General features: G+C 41.0%; 1 protein-coding gene across 1 annotated transcript; it reads right to left on the bottom strand.

The window, feature by feature from the left end:
• LOC115186483 (zinc finger protein 2 homolog) lies at positions 1-27,571 on the bottom strand (the record flags this gene model as incomplete). Its single annotated transcript, XM_029746105.1, has 2 exons — positions 27,209-27,571; positions 1-669 (listed from the first exon to the last, which is right to left on the bottom strand). Coding segments are annotated over exons 1-2 (1,032 nt in total), but the record flags the coding sequence as incomplete, so codon positions are not given.

The raw sequence follows: 27,571 nt of genomic DNA on the forward strand, positions 1-27,571 counted from the left end.
TCTTTTATCGGAGAATCTCTTGTCACACTGATCACAGCTATAAGGTTTCTCTCCTGTGTGTATTCTCTGGTGTAGAGTCAGAGAGCCAGATGCAGCAAAACTCTTACCACATTGATCACAGCTATAAGGTTTCTCTCCTGTGTGTATTCTCTGGTGTAGAGTCAGAGGGCCAGACGTTGTAAAACTCTTCCCACATTGATCACAGCTATAAGGTTTCTCTCCTGTGTGTATTCTCTGGTGTAGAGTCAGAGAGCCAGATGTAGTAAAACTCTTCCCACATTGATCACAGCTATAAGGTTTCTCTCCTGTGTGTGTTCTCTGGTGTAATATCAGGTTGTCTGACCGAGTAAAACTCTTCCCACATTGATTACAGCTATAAGATTTCTCTCCTGTGTGTACTCGCTGGTGTCTAGTCAGATGGCAAGATGAAATATAAGTCTTCCCACATTGAGCACAGCTATAAGGTTTCTCTCCTGTGTGTGTTCTCTGGTGTACAGTCAGGTAACTAGATGAAATAAAACTTTTCACACATTGATTACAACTAAAAGATTTCTCTCCTGTGTGTGTCCTCTGGTGTGATAACAGGTTGCTTGACTGAGTAAAACTCTTCCCACATTCAGTACAGCTGTACGGTTTCTCTCCTGTATGTGTTCTCTGGTGTATAACCAGATAGCTAAATGTAGTAAAACTCTTCCCACATTGAGTACAGCTGTAAGGTTTCTCTCCAGTGTGAATTCTCAGGTGTACTTTTAGTGCTTTTAATCTTAAGTAACTCTTCCCACAATCAAAACAGTGGTGAGATTTCTCTCCTTTGTGTGTTCGCTGGTGTATTTTAAGTTCTGATGAAGATTTGCAATGTTTTCCACAGTCAGAGCAGCAGATAGATTTCTTCCCTGTGGGTCTCTGCTGGTGTTTCTTGAGGTGATAGAATCTGGACAGACTCTTCTCTGACTCGTTAGCATCATGATGTTGAGGCTCCCCAGAGGATCCATGATAGTCACGTCTCTCTCCTGTGTGAACAAGTCAGACAGATAGTTAAAGGCTCACAACAGCAGAAATCCACTGTAAAAGGTGATGCCAACAGCGTAGCCATGATACTGTACAACAATTGACGTCTGTAATGAATGTTAAAATGACTTGACAATTGTCTTTAGACAGTCAAGTGAGCAACAATAGTCATATTTAGTCTTGTTTTCACATTAGTAGTAACTAGAAATAAGTAAAAGGTGTTGAACTCCTAAGCAGTGTGCCAGGCGACTTTTGTTCTCAAATATAGGCACCTTTCTGTGTTTCCTAAAATTGCGACAAGGGCGATGCGCACACAATTTGATTGCAGAAACACCTCCCTGCTAATGCAGAAACTGCTAGTTATGGATGTAGTATATCTGCTTGGAGCAAAAATGGTGAGCAAGTGGCCTAAGCTGTGCCATTAGAGATTCTGGGTTCGAGTCCAAGCTCTGTTGCAGCCGGCCGCGACCGGTAGGCCCATGGGGCGACGCACAATTGGCCCACCGTCGTCCGGGTTAGGGGAGGGTTTGGCCGGCAGGGATATCCTTGTCTCATCGCGCACTAGAGACTCAAGTGGCGGGCCGGGCGCAGTGCACGCTGACCAGGTCGCCAGGTGTACGGTGTTTCCTCCGACACATTGGTGCTGCTGGCTTCCGGGTTGGATGGGCATTGTGTCAAGAAGCAGCGCTGGGTTGTGTTTCGGATTACGCATGGCTCTCGACCTTCGCCTCTCCAGAGTCCGTATGGGAGTTGCAGCGATGAGACAAGACTGTAAGTACCAATTGGGGAGAAAAAAGGGGTGAAAAAAATATATATATTTAAAAAATGGTGAGCAAAGATTAGTTTTCACAATGTATTCTGAATATTACAGCACTAGATCAGGAGTGCTACTCAAGGAAACTCACATTAAGCTCTGTGTCTATTCACTAATTCACCACCGTGGGGGAAAACTCAGGGGAGTTCTCATAGGCTGACAGCAAATAAAGCCTCCATTTCCAGGTTGATTATGATTATTATTATCATAATTTGACACTACTTTGGATTATAATTGTAAGGCTTGTTTGAATGTCCTGATTTAATATAATGTTTGTGTTATTGTCTAAAATGTACTACTTAATATTTAAAAACGACTTCAACCAGTAAAATGATCATTGGCTAGTTTTCCATCAGCCTGACAATGAGGTTTTGTCCACTAAGTGCATGCCAAAATGGTCTAATCTCACCTAACAATAACATAGACCTACTGTAGGACCCATAACTTCACCTAACAACAACATAGACCTAGGACTATAAATCATTTAATATTTCAGGTGAAACAAGGAAACTAAAATGTCTTTGTCATGACATTTCATAACCAGATCATTTTGTGAATAATCCCACTAGGCTACTCTGTAATGTGTTGTCATTCTAAATGTCCTGAATAAAGGAAAATAGCTCTGTGTGTTGTACAATAGCCTATCCACCAAGGAACAGTTCTCTACACATTATGATCTAAGTATCTCCGTTTCCAAACGGACTAACGAGACCCTACTGTAAATCAAGTAGACAATAACACATTATAAATATCGATTTGTTTGGGATGTTGGATCCAACGTGGAGCATGGCATAACTGTCTTTACCGGTGTAATGAATGAAGAACTACATTTGACTGGCATGCAGAAAATGATTTCCTGGATCAGCTGATGATAGTTGAACATGTGACTGTAACTAAACAGCTACAGCATTAAGTATTATGTGTAATTATTGAACAACCGCGTTAATGACAGTATCCATCTGGGTGTCAATAAAGTTAAGGTGACTCTCGGTTAGAACCATTGGATTTAGTAAACTGAAATGATTTAGGATTTCTGTGCCCATGAAAACTGTTTTCCCAGCGTAACATAAGAAGACAACAAATGTTACGTAGTTAGAGAGCATTTCAGAGATCTGAATACAAAAAACTGTCCGACAGCAAGATCGAGTATTTAAGTTAAAGTTCATCATATGACAAGCTTAACGTTATGACTATAACTACTGTTCCCTGAAGGAGGGAAACTAGGTACAACATACTATTAAATCCTCGCCGGAAGCCCTGCCTTCCACAGGTGATGAGCGTGAGGCTCGGATTTATTCTTTAAATGTAATACCTCACTTCACCGACCCAGGAAGGGGTGGGGCCAAACAGGTGTTGTAACTCGTTCATAACTGGCACGCAGATCGGTAGAAATGGTCAGATAAATTGGCACTTCAAATGGAAATGGAAAAAGTTTGCCTATTTTACCGGAAACTTCAGGAGCATAACGTCAGAATTAACGAAGGCCAGCAGCAGGTGGGGAATTGGTTATTTTCTTCTGGTTATATTGACCTCTGGCTTCCTCAAGTCATTTGTGTGTGTTAATTATTTAATCAAACGCTTGAAGCATCAGTTCAGTTCAAGTTCTGCACATACAGTTGATTTTATTAAACACATGGGGTGTGTCTATGAAAAAATACACGTCATAACATTTCAACAAATCAATTGGTTGAAAGAAAATACATTTTTTTAAATATATATCTGGGACATACAACAACATGCATTCAGACCCTGCATTTCAGACAATACCTCATAATGACATCACAATACCCCATAAAAGTGTGAAAAAAGTTTACCAGTGGTTGTATCTCTCTAGGTCATGCCAGTAGGCTACAGTAGGTTGTATCTCTCTAGGTCATGCCAGTAGGTTACAGTAGGTTGTAACTCTCTAGGTCATGCCAGTAGGCTACAGTAGGTTGTATCTCTCTAGGTCATGCAGGTAGGTTACAGTAGGTTGTAACTCTCTAGGTCATGCCAGTAGGTTACAGTAGGTTGTAACTCTCTAGGTCATGCCAGTAGGTTACAGTAGATTGGATTTCTCTAGGTCATGCCAGTAGGTTACAGTAGGTTGTATCTCTCTAGGTCATGCCAGTAGGTTACAGTAGGTTGTATCTCTCTAGGTCATGCCAGTAGGCTACAGTAGGTTGTAACTCTCTAGGTCATGCCAGTAGGTTACAGTAGGTTGTAACTCTCTAGGTCATGCCAGTAGGCTACAGTAGGTTGTATCTCTCTAGGTCATGCCAGTAGGTTACAGTAGGTTGTATCTCTGTAGGTCATGCCAGTAGGTTACAGTAGGTTGTATCTCTCTAGGTCATGCCAGTAGGTTACAGTAGGTTGTAACTCTCTAGGTCATGCCAGTAGGTTACAGTAGGTTGTAACTCTAGGTCATACCAGTAGGCTACAGTAGGTTGTATCTCTCTAGGTCATGCCAGTATGTTGTAACTCTCTAGATCATGCCAGTAGGCTACAGTAGGTTGTATCTCTCTAGGTCATGCCAGTAGGTTACAGTAGGTTGTAACTCTCTAGGTCATGCCAGTAGGTTACAGTAGGTTAAATCTCTAGGTCATGCCAGTAGGCTACAGTAGGTTGTAACTCTAGGTTATGCCAGTAGGTTACAGTAGGTTGTATCTCTCTAGGTCATGCCAGTAGGTTACAGTAGGTTGTAACTCTCTAGGTCATGCCAGTAGGTTACAGTAGGTTGTATCTCTCTAGGTCATGCCAGTAGACTACAGTAGGTTGTATCTCTCTAGGTCATGCCAGTAGGCTACAGTAGGTTGTATCTCTCTAGGTCATGCCAGTAGGTTACAGTAGGTTGTAACTCTCTAGGTCATGCCAGTAGGTTACAGTAGGTTGTATCTCTCTAGGTCATGCCAGTAGGCTACAGTAGGTTGTAACTCTCTAGGTCATGCCAGTAGGTTAGAGTAGGTTGTATCTCTCTAGGTCATGCCAGTAGGTTACAGTAGGTTGTAACTCTCTAGGTCATGCCAGTAGGCTACAGTAGATTGTATCTCTCTAGGTCATGCCAGTAGGCTACAGTAGGTTGTAACTCTCTAGGTCATGCCAGTAGGTTACAGTAGGTTGTATCTCTCTAGGTCATGCCAGTAGGTTACAGTAGGTTGTAACTCTCTAGGTCATGCCAGTAGGTTACAGTAGGTTGTATCTCTCTAGGTCATGCCAGTAGGCTACAGTAGGTTGTAACTCTCTAGGTCATGCCAGTAGGTTGTATCTCTCTAGGTCATGCCAGTAGGTTACAGTAGGTTGTAACTCTCTAGGTCATGCCAGTAGGTTACAGTAGGTTGTATCTCTCTAGGTTACTCTGGACCCTGATCTCTCTTTTGAAGAACATATCAAGACTGTTTCAAGGACAGCTTTTTTCCATCTACGTAACATTGCAAAAATCAGAAACTTTCTGTCTAAAAATGACGCAGAAAAATTAATCCATGCTTTTGTTACTTCTAGGCTGGACTACTGCAATGCTCTACTTTCCGGCTACCCGGATAAAGCACTAAATAAACTTCAGTTAGTGCTAAATACGGCTACTAGAATCCTGACTAGAACCAAAAAATTTGATCATATTACTCCAGTGCTAGCCTCCCTACACTGGCTTCCTGTTAAGGCAAGGGCTGATTTCAAGGTTTTACTGCTAACCTACAAAGCATTACATGGGCTTGCTCCTACCTATCTTTCCGATTTGGTCCTGCCGTACATACCTACACGTACGCTACGGTCACAAGACGCAGGCCTCTTAATTGTCCCTAGAATTTCTAAGCAAACGGCTGGAGGTAGGGCTTTCTCCTATAGAGCTCCATTTTTATGGAATGGTCTGCCTACCCATGTGAGAGACGCAGACTCAGTCTCAACCTTTAAGTCTTTACTGAAGACTTAGTTCTTCAGTAGGTCCTATGGTTAAGTATAGTCTGGCCCAGGAGTGTGAAGGTGAACGGAAAGGCTGGAGCAACGAACCGCCCTTGCTGTCTCTGCCTTGCCGGTTCCCCTCTTTCCACTGGGATTCTCTGCCTCTAACCCTATTACAGGGGCTGAGTCACTGACTTACTGGTGTTCTTACATGCCGTCCATGGGAGGGGTGCGTCAGTTGAGTGGGTTGAGTCACTGACGTGGTCTTCCTGTCTGGGTTGGCGCCCCCCCCTTGGGTTGTGCCATGGCGGAGATCTTTGTGGGCTATACTCGGCCTTGTCTTCGGACGGTAAGTTGGTGGTTGTAGACATCCCTCTAGTGGTGTGGGGGCTGTGCTTTGGCAAAGTGGGTGGGGTTATATCCTGCCTGTTTGGCCCTGTCCGGGGGTATCATCGGATGGGGCCACAGTGTCTTCTGATCCCTCCTGTCTCAGCCTCCAGTATTTATGCTGCAGTAGTTTATGTGTCGGGGGGCTAGGGTCAGTCTGTTACATCTGGAGTATTCTCTTGTCTTATCCGGTGTCCTGTGTGAATTTAAATATGCTCTCTCTAATTCTCTTTCTTTCTTTCTCTCGGAGGACCTGAGCCCTAGGACCATGCCTCGGGACTACCTGGCATGATGACTCCTTGCTGTCCCCAGTCCACCTGGCCATGCTGCTGCTCCAGTTTCAACTGTTCTGCCTGCGGCTACGGAACCCTGACCTGTTCACCGGACGTGCTTGTTGCACCCTCGACAACTACTATGATTATTATTATTTGACCATGCTGGTCATTTATGAACATTTTAACATCTTGACCATGTTCTGTTATAATATCCACCCGGCACAGCCAGAAGAGGACTGGCCACCCCTCATAGCCTGGTTCCTCTCTAGGTTTCTGGCATTTCTAGGGAGTTTTTCCTAGGGAGTTTTTCCTAGCCACCGTGCTTCTTTCACATGCATTGCTTGCTGTTTGGGGTTTTAGGCTGGGTTTCTGTACAGCACTTTGAGATTTCAGCTGATATACGAAGGGCTATATAAATAAATTTGATTTGATGCCAGTAGGTTACAGTAGGTTGTATCTCTCTAGGTCATGCCAGTAGGTTACAGTAGGTTGTATCTCTCTAGGTCATGCCAGTAGGTTACAGTAGGTTGTATCCAAGTAGAAACAATTATCAACCCAATGTGGAAAGTGTTGAATTTGGTGAACAACAAAATGAATGGCTTATTTGCTACGTGAGGTTTACTTGATCCAACAGAAGTTTCGTAATGATTAAGTTGTTATGTGGACACAGGAGTTGTCTCCAGATCGCTATGCATATTCATCCCTACATGCCAATCCAAAGACAGGATAGGCGGGAGATAGACAACCCACAGTGCAGCTTTGTGGACAACGACTCCCCTTGTCAGGACGGAGAGACATCTTGTCAGTATATCCATAATCTTTGGTGTAGCCAACCCAACTCTCACATGGCTCTATTGGGGGTCACGGTGTGTAGTAAAACATCACTACATTAAAATCACCACATGCCGTGAACCCCAGTCTGCGGTCAGCAGATAGACCCTCCTCAAATATATATGTTAAGTCACTTTTTGGAAACGGAACGGAGAAAACAAGGGGTAGCTTGTTCTCTACGTCGTCTGATTCTAGACATATCAGTCATCATCCCAGGACCCTCCGTTGAAGAGGTATTGACGAGCCAACTCCGAATATCCAAAGTTAAAAACTAATTGAGGCGATACTTACTGGTGTTACTCAGATCTCCTGTCTCCTCCTCTTCATCTTTCAATGTGACAGTAATCTCTCCTTCCTTCTTCACTCCAAACACTACATCCTCCTCTTCCTCCTCTTGTTTAACTGTAACGTCTTTCTCTTCTTCTTTCACTGTAACAGCCTCACCCTCTACTTCTTGTTTTACTGTAACATCCTCCTCTTCCTTCTCCTCTTTCACGACAATGTTCAGTCCCAGAGCTTCTTTCTCCGTCCAGCAGACCTCCTCTTCTTTAACAGGAGGGTAGTAGTTTAGGGAGCTCAAGTTCGGGGATGTTAGCTAGCTAGCTATCATTAGCGACTAGGCTAATGCTAACTTAACCAGCCAGCTACTATAGCTGACTAATAAACAATAACGTAATATTAAATTAAATAGGTTAACAAGTAGATACGACAGAAGTGTGTCTAAAACACAGTAGCTAATATAGACCGAAAGCGTCTAAATATCTTGAATCTTTCGGCTATGTTGGCTAGCAAGCTACCAAGGTGGTTGACGAGCTGTTTATGAAGAACCGTCCACTAGATTATACGTCACGCTGCAGCATCGCCTGAAAGACGCACATCGCCGTCTGCTGACTGGAGGGAAACGCAGTTGGGGATCACATTTTATTTTCAGACAAAGATTATTTTACATGGATTTAATTAAATAATACTATTATATTGAGACATACAAAGACAGGAATGTGGTGATTGATTTTTGAGAATACATTTTTTTTACTACAGCACATTTAAGGCAGTTTCATTCAGTCAAACAACATATAAATAAGTAGCCAGCTACTGTAGGTCTATACTGCTCCTACATGGTGTAACAATACATCATGTAGATGTATATAATGAACAGACTAGGTCTATACTGCTCCTACATGGTGTAACAATACATCATGTAGATGTATATAATGAACAGACTAGATCTATACTGCTCCTACATGGACTAACAATACATCATGTAGATGTATATAATGAACAGACTAGGTCTATACTGCTCCTACATGGTGTAACAATACATCATGTAGATGTATATAATGAACAGACTAGGTCTATACTGCTCCTACATGGTGTAACAATACATCATGTAGATGTATATAATGAACAGACTAGGTCTATACTGCTCCTACATGGTGTAACAATACATCATGTAGATGTATATAATGAACAGACTAGGTCTATACTGCTGCTACATGGTGTAACAATACATCATGTAGATGTATATAATGAACAGACTAGGTCTATACTGCTCCTACATGGTGTAACAATACACCATGTAGATGTATATAATGAACAGACTAGGTCTATACTGCTCTTACATGGTGTAACAATACATCATGTAGATGTATATAATGAACAGACTAGGTCTATACTGCTGCTACATGGTGTAACAATACAGTGCATTCGGAAAGTATTCAGACCCCTTCACTTTTTCCACATTTTGTTACATTACAGCCTTATTCTAAAATGATTAACACTACCGTTCAAAAGGTTGGAGTCACTTAGAAATGTTCTTGTTTTTGAAAGAAAAACACTTTTTTTGTCCATTAAAATAACATCAAATTGATCTGAAATACAGTGTAGACATTGTTAATGTTGTAAATGACTATTGTAGCTGGAAACAGCTGATTGTTTATGGAATATCAACATAGGCGTACAGAGGATCATTATCAGCAACCATCACTCCTGTGTTCCAATATCACGTTGTGTTAGCTAATCCAAGTTTATCATTTTAAAAGGCTAATTGATCATTAGAAAACCCTTTTGCAATTATGTTAGCACAGCTGAAAACTGTTGTGCTGATTTAACAAAGCTTTTGTAAACAGTGTTGTTGCATAACAATCAGGCAGTAGAACAACAATAATCATCACCCTCTTGACCAATCTTCCCTCCCCTTAACATTGGGTTGATTCAGACCCTGTCAGTGTACCAGGTGGACATTGGGTTTGATTCAGACCCTGCCAGTGTACCAGGTGGACATTGGGTTTGATTCAGACCCTGCCAGTGTACCAGGTGGACATTGGGTTTGATTCAGACCCTGCCAGTGTACCAGGTGGACATTGGGTTTGATTCAGACCTTGCCAGTGTACCAGGTGGACATTGGGTTTGATTCAGACCCTGTCAGTGTACCAGGTGGACATTGGGTTGATTCAGACCCTGTCAGTGTACCAGGTGGACATTGGGTTTGATTCAGACCCTGTCGGTGTACCAGGTGGACATTGGGTTTAATTCAGACCCTGCCAGTGTACCAGGTGGACATTGGGTTTAATTCAGACCCTGCCAGTGTACCAGGTGGACATTGGGTTTAATTCAGACCCTGCCAGTGTACCAGGTGGACATTGGGTTTGATTCAGACCCTGCCAGTGTACCAGGTGGACATTGGGTTTGATTCAGACCCTGCCAGTGTACCAGGTGGACATTGGGTTTGATTCAGACCCTGCCAGTGTACCAGGTGGACATTGGGTTTGTTTCAGACCCTGTCAGTGTGCCAGGTGGACATTGGGTTTGATTCAGACCCTGCCAGTATGCCAGGTGGACATTGGGTTTGATTCAGACCCTGCCAGCATGGCCAGAAATGTATTCCAAGGTCAGTAACTTATAACCACAGAACCACATCAGACCTTTCATGCCTGACTAAAAACACCTAAGTATTAGATTTACTGCCATGGTCTAGTATGTCACTGCATCAGACACCATTCACAATGCTGGCTGAGGTACGAGTAAAACATGAAATATTATTTCCTAACCATTCACAATGCTGGCTGAGGTACGAGTAAAACATGACATATTATTTCCTAACCATTCACAATGCTGGCTGAGGTACGAGTAAAACATGACATATTATTTCCTAACCATTCACAATGCTGGCTGAGGTACGAGTAAAACATGACATATTATTCCCTAACCATTCACAATGCTGGCTGAGGTACGAGTAAAACAGGACATATTATTTCCTAACCATTCACAATGCTGGCTGAGGTACTAGTAAAAAATGAAATATTATTTCCTAACCATTCACAATGCTGGCTGAGGTACGAGTAAAACATGACATATTATTTCTTAATTGTAAAAAATTCCCCAATCTTTTAAAAAAGATCTGAAATGGCAAGGCTTTAGTTCAGTGGGCTTTTCCATTGTTGAGGAAAGCAGGGGAAGTGTTGTGAGTAACAGAACTGCCTACGGTGTGGGGGAAGGGATGCTGCTCACTGATTGGCTGTAGTGACAAGGGTCCCTCCAAAAATCTATCACTATTCCAACTCAAATTATCCCCCAAATCTACCACTAATAGGCCAAGCCTCCACAGACCCTGTCTTGTATTGACAAACAGAACAAATCATTTCACATTCAAATATGTCATTTTAAATAGCTCAATTAAATCCAGCTGGGCCTTTTTAACACAGACAGTTGTTCCTGCTGTAGATGTTATGCCTTTGTACAGATCTAGGATCAGTTCTCCTCCACAATGCATATTCAGTACCGGTCAATTGTTTGGACACACCTACAAATTCAATGTTTTTTCTTTATTTTAACTATTCTCTATGTTGTAGAATAATAGTGAAGACAACACAACTATGCCAAGTGTGTGCAAAGCTGTCATCAAGGCAAATTGTGAATACTTTGAAGAATCTCAAATAGAAAATATATTTTGATTTGTTTAACCCTTTTTTGGTTACTACATGATTCCATATGTGTTATTTCATAGTTTTGATGTCTTCACTATTATTCTACAATGTAGAAAATAGTAAAAATAAAAACCCTTGAATGAGGAGGTGTGTCCAAACTTTTGACTGGTACTGTATGTAAATGTGATATTTCAGTTGTTGTTTTTGTTACATTTGAAACATTTATAAAAACCTGTTTTTGCTTTGTCATTATGGGGTATTTGTAACGATCGTCGTCGGGTGATGAGGAAGCGGACCAAAGCTCAGCTGGGAGCAAACACATGTTTATTCTTCACACTGAAATAAACATGTACACAAAACCAAGAAAATGCCGATACGTTAACTGCTCAAAACACAAAGAGGCAACACCCCACAAACAGCGTGGGGGAAAAAGGAACTTAAATGTGATCCCAATCAGAGACAACTAGCGACAGCTGTCTCTGATTGGGAATCGACAGAACCCAACATAGAAATAAACCACATAGAGCTAACACAAGGCTATAACGCAAACATAGAAAACAAACCAAGGAAAAATACCCAACATGACACACCCTGACCCAAAATACCCGAGTTCACCTGGTCAGGGCGTGACAGTATTGTGATGTCATTATGGGGTATTGTGATGTCATTATGGGGTATTGTGATGTCATTATGGGGTATTGTGTGTAGATGGATTAAATCAATGTTTTCCTCATAAATGTTTGAATAATGTAACAAAATGTGTAAAAAGTGAAGGGGTCTGAATACTTTCTGAATGCACTGTATATATAGGGGCAGTACCTAGTGACATCACTTCCTGAAACAGGAGGTGCAAATATATAACATAGTTTCACAATATCAACATTCAATGTATCAAAATATATGACCAAGCTGGAAGTGTAAACGCCAGCCCAGCCACAATCCTAGAGGTTCACTGATGATCAACCTCCTCCTTCACATCTGACTCCTGATAATCAACCTCTGCCTTCACATCTGACTCCTGATGATCAACCTCCTCCTTCACATCTGACTCCTGATGATCAACCTCCTCCTTCACATCTGACTCCTGATGATCAACCTCCTCCTTCACATCTGACTCCTGATGATCAACCTCCTCCTTCACATCTGACTCCTGATGATCAACCTCCTCCTTCACATCTGACTCCTGATGATCAACCTCCTCCTTCACATCTGACTCCCGATGATCAACCTCCTCCTTCACATCTGACTCCCGATGATCAACCTCCTCCTTCACATCTGACTCCTGATGATTAATAACCTGTTACATCTAGGGGGCAGTATTTTCACGGCTGGATAAAAAACGTACCCGATTTAATCTGATTATTAGTCCTGCCCAGAAACTGGAATATGCATATAATTATTAGCTTTGGAGAGAAAACACTCCAAAGTTTCTGAAACTGTTTGAATGGTGTCTGTGAGTATAACAGAACTCCTATGGCAGGCAAAAACCTGAGATGCTTCTGTTCAGGAAGTACCCTGTCTGAACATTTCTTGCCCTTCTTGATTCTCTCTATCGTTTACAAAGGATCTCTGCTCTTACGTGACACTTGTCACGTCAACAATGGAGTCTCACAGCCCGGGAAAAACAGGAATGATGTCATTCAAAGCCCTGGCTGAAGCACACGAGAGCAAATGCTGAGTGGTCAGTCAATGGACTAAGCCTTAGGCGCGTGACACGCCCCGCCCCCGGCTTTTGGTTTTTTCCTCAGTTTACAGACAGGCAGATTCCCGGTCGGAATATTATCGCTTCTCTACGAGATAAATTGCATAAATATTGGTTTTAAACAGCGGTTGACATGCTTCGAAGTACGGTAATGGAATATTTCGAAATTTTTTGTCATATTTTGCGTCATGCTCGTGGCCGAGATTTAGCGTTGGGATAGTGTCTAGAACGCACGAACAAAACGTCGCTGTTTGGATATAACGATGGATTATTTGGGACCAAACCTACATTTGTTATTGAAGTAGAAGTCCTGGCAGTGTATTCTGATGAAGAACAAGCAAGGTAAGAACATTTTTCTTATAGGAAATGTGATTTTGGTGAAGGCTACACTGGGTGGGTGTCTAAATAGCTAGCCCTGTAACGCCGGGCTATGTACTTACATTATTGCAAAATGTGCTTCATCCGAAAAGCTATTTTAAAATCGGACATATCGAGTGCATAGATGAGTTCTGTATCTATAATTCTTAAAATAATTGTTATGCTTTTTGTGAACGTTTATCGTGAGTAATTTAGTAAAATCACCGGAAGTGTTCGGTGGGAATGCTAGTTCTGAACGTCACATGCTAATGTAAAAAGCTGGTTTTTGATATAAATATGAACTTGATTGAACAGACATGCATGTATTGTATAACACAATGTCCTAGGTGTGTCATCTGATGAAGATCATCAAAGGTTAGTGCTGCATTTAGATATGGTTTGGGTTTATGTGACATGATATGCTAGCTTGAAAAATGGCTGTGTGATTATTCCTGGCTGGGTACTCTGCTGACATAATCTAATGTTTTGCTTTCGCTGTAAAGCCTTTTTGAAATCGGACAGTTTGGTTAGATAAAGGAGAGTCTTGTCTTTAAATAGCTGTAACATAGTCATATGTTTGAAAAGTGTAAGTTTTCGGATTTAGAGGAGTTTGAATTTCGCGCCCCGCCCATCATTGGATATTGGAGCAGACGTTCCGCTAGCGGAACGTGTAGATGTAAGAGGTTGTTTAACCTCCTCCTTCACATCTGACTCCTGATGATCAACCTACTCCTTCACATCTGACTCCTGATGGTCAACCTCCTCCTTCACATCTGACTCCTGATGATCAACCTCCTCCTTCACATCTGACTCCTGATGGTCAACCTCCTCCTTCACATCTGACTCCTGATGGTCAACCTCCTCCTTCACATCTGACTCCTGATGATAAACCTCATCCTTCACATCTGACTCCTGATGATCAACCTCCTCCTTCACATCTGACTCCTGATGATCAACCTCCTCCTTCACATCTGACTCCTGATGATCAACCTCCTCATTCACATATGACTCCTGATGATCAACCTCCTCCTTCACATCTGACTCCTGATGATCAACCTCCTCCTTCACATCTGACTCCTGATGATCAACCTCCTCCTTCACATCTGACTCCTGATGATCAACCTCCTCCTTCACATCTGACTCCTGATGATCAACCTCCTCCTTCACATCTGACTCCTGATGATCAACCTCCTCCTTCACATCTGACTCCAGTGATCAATCCAGAGCATCTTCTTTTTTGGAGAATCCCGATGGACGACGTCATCGAATAGGCCGTCATCACCACCACCACCCACAAGTTAATTGTCATTCAGGTTATCAATAGGAAGAGCATTAGCAATATGTCCTGTCTGGTAACTTGTCTCGTTCAATGGATTTACATTGGCAGGTGCACAGGGAGAAACCCCATTAAAACACTTTTGGAAGTCTTTAACTATAACAATGTCTGTTGCCTGTGATGTTGGGACAAATGATAGTCCCTTATTATACAAGAGACAAAATCCCCTAATTCTACAGCACAACGGCAGAATCATGTCTTCAGTGTAAAACTAACAATGACTCAATAATCCTTCTGGGAATGTTATGACGTCATAAAGTTATGGGCGGAGTTAGAAAGTTGGCTGTCAGAAGTACAATATTACTGTTAACGCAATAGAAAGGTCAAATGCTTTATTATCTAAAAATGTAAAGTTCTGGGTGACGGAGAGAAATAAAATGGTGCAGTTTGAGGACATGTGGTGGAGAGTGATGCAGGAGCTGGAGATGGGGGTGTGTCAGTGTTGAGATGCGGGCGCTGAAGGTGTGTGCTAGTGGGTCTGGGAAGGTGTGATGTAGTTAATGTTAATATGATGTCGTTTGTGTGTGTATGTTTTGTATTGTTTATAAAATATAAAATAAAATATTTTTTAAGTCCCAATGCAAAGTTATACCTCACTGTTCTATTTTTAGAGTTATTACATAAATCCAATTAGAATTACAAAGAATGCTAAAGTCAGGTGTGAGGTAATATGGAGGACCAGCCTATTCCCTATGATGTAAACTACAACAGAAATAACTTCAAATGTATAACTTCATATTAAACCAATCGTTTGCACTCATGGGTTCCCACTAGATAACACAACCACACAGTATATGAAACGCATGAGGTGTGGCTAATGTTGACAAGCTGGAGCTAGCTACCGAGCTAGCATACAAACTCTGTAGCACAGAGTAGATCCTCCATATGACGTAGAGAAATAGTGCATTGTGGGTAGTTTAGAAGATATCAAGAAATAAGTTAAGAAATATGTAATAACACAAAAATATAACTGTACTTATAGGAAACCAGATCGTGACTACAACTAACTTACTAAGTCTTTAACCACACTGTGTTGTTACACTGGTGAGTAAAAACTCATGCTTCCTACCCTTTAACTTGTTGTCTGAAAATAAATGTACATTTTACTGAACTGCGTCCAGTCAGCAGATGGAGTAGATGCCGCTTAGGCCACCCATTGTGACTCCATCAAGAATTCAGCAGAGCAAGTTTGTATGAAGGTCTGGTTATTAAATGGGTACATAGTTCAATAGTAATATCCTCTAAAGCGCCCTGGTGACAAACTTTACTGCCCTGTTTCCAGTTGTCCACATGGCTGGGAGAACCTATTCAAGTAATTAAGTAAGTAAATAGATTTTGAAAATGTAAAAAACAACAATGTATTATTAGCTAACTAGCTACAGTGCAGGCTAACTCAGATGAGCTGCTAAATGAGCTATCTATCTAACCAACTTCACATTCTGTATAGATAGATAGCTAGATAGAATTAAATATCACATTCTGTATAGATATAATTAAATATCACCAGCTACCTAACTTCATTTTAGCTAGCTATCTTGATGTATTTACAGTGCCTTGCGAAAGTATTCGGCCCCCTTGAACTTTTCGACCTTTTGCCACATTTCAGGCTTCAAACATAAAGATATAAAACTGTATTTTTTTGTGAAGAATCAACAACAAGTGGGACACAATTATGAAGTGGAACGAAATTTATTGGATATTTCAAACTTTTTTAACAAATAAAAAACTGAAAAATTGGCCGTGCAAAATTATTCAGCCCCTTTACTTTCAGTGCAGCAAACTCTCTCCAGAAGTTCAGTGAGGATCTCTGAATGATCCAATGTTGACCTAAATGACTAATGATGATAAATAGAATCCACCTGTGTGTAATCAAGTCTCCGTATAAATGCACCTGCTCTGTGATAGTCTCAGAGGTCCGTTTAAAGCGCAGAGAGCATCATGAAGAACAAGGAACACACCAGGCAGGTCCGAGATACTGTTGTGGAGAAGTTTAAAGCCGGATTTGGATACAAAAAGATTTCCCAAGCTTTAAACATCCCAAGGAGCACTGTGCAAGCGATAATATTGAAATGGAAGGAGTATCAGACCACTGCAAATCTACGAAGACCCGGCCGTCCCTCTAAACTTTCAGCTCATACAAGGAGAAGACTGATCAGAGATGCAGCCAAGAGGCCCATGATCACTCTGGATGAACTGCAGAGATCTACAGCTAAGGTGGGAGACTCTGTCCATAGGACAACAATCAGTCGTATACTGCACAAATCTGGCCTTTATGGAAGAGTGGCAAGAAGAAAGCCATTTCTTAAAGATATCCATAAAAAGTGTCGTTTAAAGTTTGCCACTAGCCACCTGGGAGACACACCAAACATGTGGAAGAAGGTGCTCTGGTCAGATGAAACCAAAATCGAACTTTTTGGCAACAATGCAAAACGTTATGTTTGGCGTAAAAGCAGCACAGCTCATCACCCTGAACACACCATCCCCACTGTCAAACATGGTGGTGGCAGCACCATGGTTCGGGCCTGCTTTTCTTCAGCAGGGGCAGGGAAGATGGTTAAAATTAACGGGAAGATGAATGGAGCCAAATACAGGACCATTCTGGAAGAACACCTGATGGAGTCTGCAAAAGACCTGAGACTGGGACGGAGATTTGTCTTCCAACAAGACAATGATCCAAAACATAAAGCAAAATCTACAATGGAATGGTTCACAAACAAACATATCCAGGTGTTAGAATGGCCAAGTCAAAGTCCAGACCTGAATCCAATCGAGAATCTGTGGAAAGAACTGAAAACTGCTGTTCACAAACGCTCTCCATCCAACCTCACTGAGCTCGAGCTGTTTTGCAAGGAGGAATGGGCAAACATTTCAGTCTCTCGATGTGCAAAACTGATAGACATACCCCAAGCGACTTACAGCTGTAAACGCAGCAAAAGGTGGCTCTACAAAGTATTAACTTAAGGGGGCTGAATAATTTTGCACGCCCAATTTTTCAGTTTTTTATTTGTTAAAAAAGTTTGAAATATCCAATACATTTCATTCCACTTCATGATTGTGTCCCACTTGTTGTTGATTCTTCACAAAAAATTACACTTTTATATCTTTATGTTTGAAGCCTGAAATGTGGCAAAAGGTCGAAAAGTTCAAGTGGGCCGAATACTTTCGCAAGGCACTGTATCACTGTAAAAAACAAACTCCACATGCATTTGTAGGTAGCTAGCTAACAGCCATGGAGGAGGGTGAAAGGATAGCAGCCCCAACTGTCAGTGAGAGAGGAGGCTATTCTGGATAGGGTAGGTACTTTTGTGTAGTTCCTGTCCCTAGAAGTGAGGACAGAGATAATAGTAACATAATATTCAGTGTGGTGTAATTTGACTATAATGAAGTCTGTTTCTTGTGAGGTTTTCTGTCCTCAGATAAAGAGCTCTATGAAAGCCAGTCTACGTATGAAGAGGTCCCAATGAAGAGCAGTGGTTCTCAGTGCTGGGGACTCAAAGAGGGGCACATTTTTGTTTTTGCCTTCACACTGCACAGCTGATTCAAATTATTCAAACTCATCATCAAGCTTCAAGTGGTATTTATGTATTAATTTGTGATGCCATCCTTGATATGATCCTGTTATTGTCACATGCTACACATGTACATATGTGTGCCCATGCATCTAACAATCCAATGTTATCATGATTTGTTATCAGGGATATTATACTTTAGTAATCCACAATGACCTGGTGATGTAACAGTCTAATAATTACATTGTCTTCCATATTCCTACAGAGACCCTGTAACTGGAGATTCCTTCAAAACGATTGCCTACAGTTACCTTGTAGGTCACTGCAAGGTTGGGTGACCAGGGTCATCTGGGACTGTCTCCTGGAGGAATTCAGGTGTGTGAAGGCTACCTGTGTCCTGCATAACTTCATGAGGATGGACACGAGGACCCTAGACTACACTATGCACAACCAAAGGCTCTTTTAAGAGCCATTCACATTGCAATAAGAGTATTCTTCCATTTACTGAGCTATGTCAACTGCAGTTATTCAATTCATAGTTTCTCTCCCTTTGATTTCTACTTCTCAGGTGAGGGTGCTGTTTAGGTAAGGGTGTGATGTCTGTGCAAAAACAAAACAGACTATTTTAAATCCCCCATATTGAAAAAATGTAGAACAATTAGACACCCTTTAACCCACACCTACACAGTGATGTATCAATCTGATTGATGGATTGTGTTGTGCAGTAAGCAGGTTCAGGTGTATAACTGTGGCTCCTTCCACCTTCAAAGAATAGGCAAGAGGGCCAACCATGGAGAATAGTGAGACACTTCATTATTTCTATAACTACGCTGTATTGTTTGTCCTTGTGGGGCCGTTCATGTTTTTCAGCATAAAGTACTCTGCAGCCACTTAGTGTGGTGTGGACACCAGGTGAGGCCACACACAGATTCCTGTTGAACACTGTCGCTTTAACTACCTTATTTTCTCAATAACAGTCTCTCTCCTTCACTTCATCCCTCTCTCCTCTTCTCCCTAAATCCTCTAGGTTATATCAGCTGTGTCGGTGAACTCCTCCTGCATCTGAACTGGCTACATAGAGGGCACAGCATAATCAGAGGTGAGAGGTCACTTGGTCAGGTCAACAGGAAGTATTATTCAAGAGATGCTTTACATTGAAATACAGATAGAGATGCAGTAGTCCCAGAGTTAATGATCCAAGGTCAGTTTATATTATACAGGAAGTATTATTAAAGAGATGCTTTACATTGAAATACAGATAGAGATGCAGTAGTCCCAGAGTTAATGATCCCAGGTCAGTTTATATTGTACAGGAAGTATTATTAAAGAGATGCTTTACATTGAAATACAGATAGAGATGCAGTACTCCCAGAGTTAATGATCCCAGGTCAGTTTTACATTTCACCTCCTGATTGATGACTAACAATGTTAGAATAAAAAATAAAAACACAAGGTTTAAACATGCTCTCTCTCTCCATCTGTCTCTCGTCTGCAGATACAGTCGTATGAAAAAGTTTGGGCACCCCTCTGAGGCTGCATAATAATTTACTCTGTCGTCACAGAAAATGATCACAGTGGCATGCCATTCATTTTCTAATAAAAGCTGAGTCCTGGGGTATTGTCCAGACAAAGATTTTTAGTGTAGCAATATTAAGTTGTATGAAATTAAATCAGATGTGAAAAATAGGCTATGCAAAAATGTGGGCACTCTTGTCATTCTGTTGATTTGAATACCTGTAACTACTTAGCACTGATTAATTGGAACACACAATTGGTTTGGTGAGCTCATTAAGCCTTGAACTTCATAGACAAGTGCATCCAATCATGAGAAAAGGTATTTAAGGTGGCCAATTGCAAGTTGTTCTCTTTGACTCTCCTCTGAAGAGTGGCAACGTGGGGGCCTCAAAACAACTCTCAAATGACCTGAAAACAAAGATTGTTCAACATTATGGTTTAGAGGAAGGCTACAAAAAGCTATCGCAGAGATGTAAGCTGTTAGTGTCCACTGTGAGGAACATAGTGAGGAAATGGAAGACCACAGGCACAGTTCTTGTTAAGGCCAGAAGTGGCAGGCCAAGTAAAATATCGGTGAGGCAAAGGCGAAGGATGGTGAGAATGATCTAAAACAGCCCACCTCCAAAGACCTAAAACATCATCTTGCTGCAGATGGTGTCACTGTGCATCGTTCAACAATTCAGCATACTTTGCACAAGGAGAGGCTGTATGGGAGAGTGATGTAGAAGAAGCCTTTTCTGCACACACACCACAAACAGAGATGCTTGAGGTATGCAAACGCACATTTGGACAAGCCAGCTTAATTTTGGAATAAGGTGCTGTGGACTGATGAAACAAAGATTGAGTTATTTGGTCATAACAAGGGACGTTATGCATGGCGGCAAAAGAACACAGCGTTCCAAGAAAAACATTTGCTACCCACAGTAAAATTTGGTGAAAATTTGGTTGAATCTTGTTAAAGTTGAGGGTCGCATGGATTCCACTCAATATCAGCAGATTCTTGGGAATAATGTTTGAGAATCAGTCACAAAGTTGAAGTTAAGCCGGGGCTGGCTATTTCAACAAGACAACGACCCAAAACACTGCTCAAAATCTACCCGGGAATTTATGCAGAGGAACAAGTACAATGTTCTGGAATGGCCATCCCAGTCCCCAGACCTGAATATCATTGAGAATCTGTGGGATGATTTGAAGTGGGCTGTCCATGCTCGACAACCATCAAACCTAACTGAGCTGGAGATTTTTTGTAAGGAGGAATGGTCCAAAATACCTTCATCCAGAATCCAGACACTCATTAGAGGCTATAGGAAGTGTCTAGAGGCTGTTATTTTAGCAAAAGGAGGCTCTACTAAATATTGATGTGATTTTTCTATTGGGGTGCCCAAATTTATGCACCTGTCTAATTTCGTTTTGATGCATATTACACATTTTCTGTTAATCCAATAAACCTCATTTCACTACTGAAATATTACTGTGTCCATCAGTTATTTGATAGATCAAAATGAAATTGCTGATCCAAACACCCAATTATTTATAAATGGAAATCATGGAAATTGTCAGGGGTACCCAAACTTTTTCATATGACTGTATGCATAGTCACTTTAACCATACCTACATGTACATACTACCTCAAAAAGCCTGACTAACCGGTGTCTGTATATAGCCTCTCTACTGTATATAGCCTCTCTACTGTATATAGCCTCTCTACTGTATATAGCCTCTCTACTGTATATAGCCTCTCTACTGTGTATAACCTCTCTACTGTATATAGCCTCTCTACTGTTATTTTCAAATGTATTTTTACTGGTGTTTTATTTCTTTACTTACACACACACACACACACACACACACACACACACACACACACACATTTTTTTCGCACTATTGGTTAGATCCTGTAAGTCAGCATTTCACTGTAAGGTCTACACCTGTTGTATTCGGCACACGTGACAAATAAACTTTGATTTGATTTGAAAGAGGGTGGTGGGGGCAATGCAAATAGTCTGGGTAGCCATTTGATTAGATGTACAGGAGTCTTATGGCTTGGGGGTAGAAGGTGTTTAGAAGCCTCTCGGATCTAGACTTGGCGCTCCGGTACCGCTTGCCGTGCGGTAGCAGAGAGAACAGTCTGAATAGGGTGCCTGGAGTCTTTGACCATTTTATAGGGCCTTCCTCTGACACCGCCTGGTATAGAGTTCCTGGATGGCAGGAAGCTTGGCCCCGGTGATGTACTGGGCCGTACGCACTAGTGCCTTGTGGTCGGAGGTCCGAACAGTTGCCATACCAGGCAGTGATGCAACCCGTCAGGATGCTCTTGATGGTGCACCTGTAAAACCTTTTGAGGATCTGAGGGCCCATACCAAATATTTTCCTCTTCACGACTGTCTAGGTCGTGAAGATCTTCCACTTAAGTACGCTGGAGGAGCGCTTCTCTCGCCTGTTGACAGTGTCAACGCTGTCAAGGCTCTCTCCATGAGGATGTGCTCTGTACCAGGTACACACATATATATATATATATATATATATATATATATATATATACACACACACCCAAATGCATACGATTAGTATACAGATGTGTGTGTTTGAAAGTTACTTTGCCTGTAAATCGTTAGTGTGACTCTCTCGAAGGGTGATGTCAAGCTCCAAGTTTGTTTACAATCTAAAGATAACTTAGGTAAATAAATACATAGGTGACATTTCTGAAATGGGAGATACTCTATATTCACTTCTGAAATAGGAGATACTCTATTCACTTCTGAAATAGGAGATACTCTATATTCACTTCTGAAATAGGAGATACTATATATTCACTTCTGAAATAGGAGATACTCTATTCACTTCTGAAATGGGAGATACTCTATATTCACTTCTGAAATGGGAGATACTCTATTCACTTCTGAAATAGGAGATACTCTATATTCACTTCTGAAATAGGAGATACTCTATATTCACTTCTGAAATAGGAGATACTCTATTCACTTCTGAAATGGGAGATACTCTATATTCACTTCTGAAATGGGAGATACTCTATATTCACTTCTGAAATGGGAGATACTCTACATTCACTTCTGAAATGGGAGATACTCTATTTTCACTTCTGAAATAGGAGATAGTCTATTCACTTCTGAAATAGGAGATACTCTATATTCACTTCTGAAATGGGAGATACTCTATATTCACTTCTGAAATAGGAGATACTCTATATTCACTTCTGAAATGGGAGATACTCTATATTCACTTCTGAAATAGGAGATACTCTATATTCACTTCTGAAATGGGAGATACTCTATATTCACTTCTGAAATAGGAGATACTCTATATTCACTTCTGAAATAGGAGATACTCTATTCACTTCTGAAATAGGAGATACTCTATATTCACTTCTGAAATGGGAGATACTCTATATTCACTTCTGAAATAGGAGATACTCTATATTCACTTCTGAAATAGGAGATACTCTATATTCACTTCTGAAATAGGAGATACTCTATATTCACTTCTGAAATGGGAGATACTCTATATTCACTTCTGAAATAGGAGATACTCTATATTCACTTCTGAAATGGGAGATACTCTATATTCACTTCTGAAATAGGAGATACTCTATTCACTTCTGAAATAGGAGATACTCTATATTCACTTCTGAAATGGGAGATACTCTATATTCACTTCTGAAATGGGAGATACTCTATATTCACTTCTGAAATAGGAGATACTCTATATTCACTTCTGAAATAGGAGATACTCTATATTCACTTCTGAAATGGGAGATACTCTATATTCACTTCTGAAATAGGAGATACTCTATATTCACTTCTGAAATGGGAGATACTCTATATTCACTTCTGAAATAGGAGATACTCTATATTCACTTCTGAAATAGGAGATACTCTATTCACTTCTGAAATAGGAGATACTCTATATTCACTTCTGAAATGGGAGATACTCTATATTCACTTCTGAAATAGGAGATACTCTATATTCACTTCTGAAATGGGAGATACTCTATATTCACTTCTGAAATAGGAGATAGTCTATTCACTTCTGAAATAGGAGATACTCTATATTCACTTCTGAAATAGGAGATAGTCTATATTCACTTCTGAAATAGGAGATAGTCTATTCACTTCTGAAATATGCAGTGCAGGGAAACATTAATGCACCTAAATGTGCAATGTCTGTACCAGCAGCATACAATCATGTTGGACAACTACCACAGATAAACTCACTCTGAACTCCCCATCAAAATATATGTTAACATAGACCCACTCTGAACTACCCATCAACATATATGTTAACATAGACCCACTCTGAACTACACATCAACATATATGTTAACATTGACCCACTCTGAACTACACATCAACATATATGTTAACATAGACCCACTCTGAACTACCCATCAACATATATGTTAACATAGACTCACTCTGAACTACCCATCAACATATATGTTACACATAGACCCACTCTGAACTACCCATCAACATATATGTTAACATAGACCCACTCTGAACTACCCATCAACATATATGTTAACATAGACCCACTCTGAACTACACATCAACATATATGTTAACATTGACCCACTCTGAACTACACATCAACATATATGTTAACATAGACCCACTCTGAACTACCCATCAACATATATGTTAACATAGACTCACTCTGAACTACCCATCAACATATATGTTACACATAGACCCACTCTGAACTACCCATCAACATATATGTTAACATAGACCCACTCTGAACTACACATCAACATATATGTTAACATAGACCCACTCTGAACTACCCATCAACATATATGTTAACATAGACCCACTCTGAACTACACATCAACATATATGTTAACATAGACCCACTCTGAACTCCCCATCAACATATATGTTAACATAGACCCACTCTGAACTACACATCAACATATATGTTAACATAGACCCACTCTGAACTCCCCATCAACATATATGTTAACATAGACCCACTCTGAACTACACATCAACATATATGTTAACATAGACCCACTCTGAACTACCCATCAACATATATGTTAACACATAGACCCACTCTGAACTCCCCATCAACATATATGTTAACATACTCACTCTGAACTACCCATCAACATATATGTTAACATAGACCCACTCTGAACTACCCATCAACATATATGTTAACATAGATTCACTCTGAAATACACATCAACATATATGTTAACATAGACCCACTCTGAACTACACATCAACATATATGTTAACATAGACCCACTCTGAACTACACATCAACATATATGCTACACACACTACACACTAACACACACAAACTAGATGTTGCCAGTTCAATGCCCCAGTAACCAAGCTGTCAGAGCAGCAGTCTCTTAAAAAGCATGGGCTGAGGCACACCGCTAAATGTTTGTAGAGTTGCTGAGCAACGGAGGGTAAACAGTATCCAAAGAAAGAAAGGAAGTCTCTCAACAATGGTTGTATTAAATATGTTGGTGCTGACATCTTCAGGACAGGAATACCGGTTTGCTTAACGGAGGAATAAACACACATGTTCATCATTGGTGTTTTTAACCAGAACGGGGGAAAATGCACTTTATTTATTTTCGCACATGCGCAGTCATACATCTCTCATAGGGCATGACTGTACCAGTGTAAGAACACAACTCAACAACATATTAGTCCACATGCCAACACCCCCACTTGCTCTTATACTGTACAAGTCGTATTCAACCTAACTTTATCAACACATTTAGCTTCCAGTTATTCATCTCACAAATGTCAGTTTATATTCCAAACATGTAACCCAAGAATTTTTCATTTTTGAACTTTGTTACAGGTTTAGTCAAAACATCTGCAGCCATGTCTGCCGTTGGACAATATTCAATACTTATTTTACCATCACTGAGTGCAGATCGAATGAAATGATATCTGATGTCGACATGTTTACATCTCTGACGACATACTGGGTTCTTTGTAAAACCATTTTCACTAAGGTGATCATGCAACATTTTGTTCCAGTTCCTTCCTGACTGTTTCAGGCCGTACATTGATTTATTCAGTTTGCAGACTAGTTGCTCACCTGTATCTGACCTGACTTCAAAACCCTCTGGTTGCTCCATGTACACTTCACAGTCAATAGGAGCATGTAGATATGCTGTTTTGACATCCATCTGATGTAACTCTAAGTCATACTGTGCTGCTAGCTGCATCAAACAGCGTACTGATGTCATATTTGCAGTTGGAGAAAAAGTCTCCTTATAGTCTATTCCTGCCACTTGACTATACCCCTTTGCAACATATCTTGCCTTGTATGTCTCAGTCTCATCTGAATTGTTTTTGACCGCATAGACCCACCTGCCCCCCACTGCATTTTTACCCTCTGGCAGTGTGGTTAATGTGAATGTATCATTTTCCCTAAGGGAATCCATCTCCTCCTTCATAGCAGTAGCCCAAATCTCTGATTTTGGTGAAATCATTGCTTCTTTGAAGGTTTGTGGTGCATTGCACATTACTCTGTAGCAGTAGTCAACACTAGGTGGTATCTGGGCATCACATTTCACTTTACACTCATAGTCTTTTAAGTACTGGGGTTTCATCCTCGCTCTGTCTGGATAGCGTGGACTCTGACCATCTGAAGTCTCAATTTGCACATCTTGTGTCTCTTCTGAGTTTTGATCTGCCATCTTGGCTTTCGGCATGGGGTTTTCAAATCTCTCCCCATGAAGATCATCACTGATTTCCAAATCTGTCTGAGTTTGGTGTTCGACTACACCTTTTGTAACACACTCGACTAATCTGTTTTTAAGAACTTTCCCAGTGTCTGGGTAGTAGACTAGGTATGCTGGACTATTTTTATCATACCCGACAAAAATACCCTTTTCACATCTTGAGTCTAACTTTTTCTTGTTCTGTCTATATGCATAGCAAACAGATCCAAATTCTTTCATCTTTGAAAGATCAGGCTTTCTCCCAGTAAACATGTAGTGTGGAGTCTGTCCTACACGCTTATTGTAACACCTATTGCGAATTACTGCAGCAGTCATTACAGCATATGTCCACAAGTTCTTTGGTAGGTTGCTTTCAAGTAGCATGCATCTTGCCATTTCGAACAGTGTTCTCCAATTTCTCTCAGCGGTCCCATTTTGATGGGGTGAGTAAGGGGCTGAAGTTTCATGTCTTATGGCGTTCTTACTGAGCAGTGACTGGAACTCTTTGGCTGTGAACTCTGTGCCATTATCTGACCTGACACACTTTATTTTCCCATAAGGGGCCACATCAGCAATAAACTTCTCAGTAACTTTTACAGTATCACTCTTTGCTTTTAGGAAATACACAAAAACTGCCCCTGAATAATCATCCGTAAATGCTAGAGTATATCTGAACCCATCTTTCGCCTCTGGCTCAATAGTGCCAGCCAAATCAGTGTGCACAAGCTCAAGAGCCGCTTTTGCCTTTTCATCAGGCTCTCTGTTTCTGCACTGAACAAATTTTCCCTGAGTGCAGATTTCACAGTTGAGGGTAGATTTGTCAATCTTACCTGTGATTTTCATTCCCTCTGTCACATTTTCTAACTTTGACACATCCTCAAAATTACAGTGGCCAAGAATTTGGTGCCATGTGTGAATATCATAGCACCCATGACATCCATCATCATTTTCATCACTTACAGTGTTAAGATAGTAAAGTCTATCGTACTCCTGGATGTCAAAAGTGGTACCGTTCTTGTGGATGAGCTTGTTACACCCCTGTCGAAAGTTGACTGAAGCTCCGTTGGCTGTCGCTGCTTTAACAGAGAAAATGTCCTGTGGAAATGACGGCACGTCCAGCGCCTTCGTCAGCGTTGTTTTTACCCGACGACCCATGTTGTCTCTCAGGTAAACCCCCGCTGCACCTCTCCTCTCCGCGACACCATTCGTTCTTGTTCCGTCAGCCAGCTCCACGGAACGTTTTTCCGATTTGAAAGTCTCGTCAAACTCCTTAAACTTCCCGATGTCCGTGACTATATGTGACGTTGCTCCCGTATCAACCAT

This window comes from Salmo trutta, unplaced genomic scaffold, assembly GCF_901001165.1.
Source record: "Salmo trutta unplaced genomic scaffold, fSalTru1.1, whole genome shotgun sequence".
Taxonomy (NCBI): Eukaryota; Metazoa; Chordata; class Actinopteri; order Salmoniformes; family Salmonidae; genus Salmo; species Salmo trutta.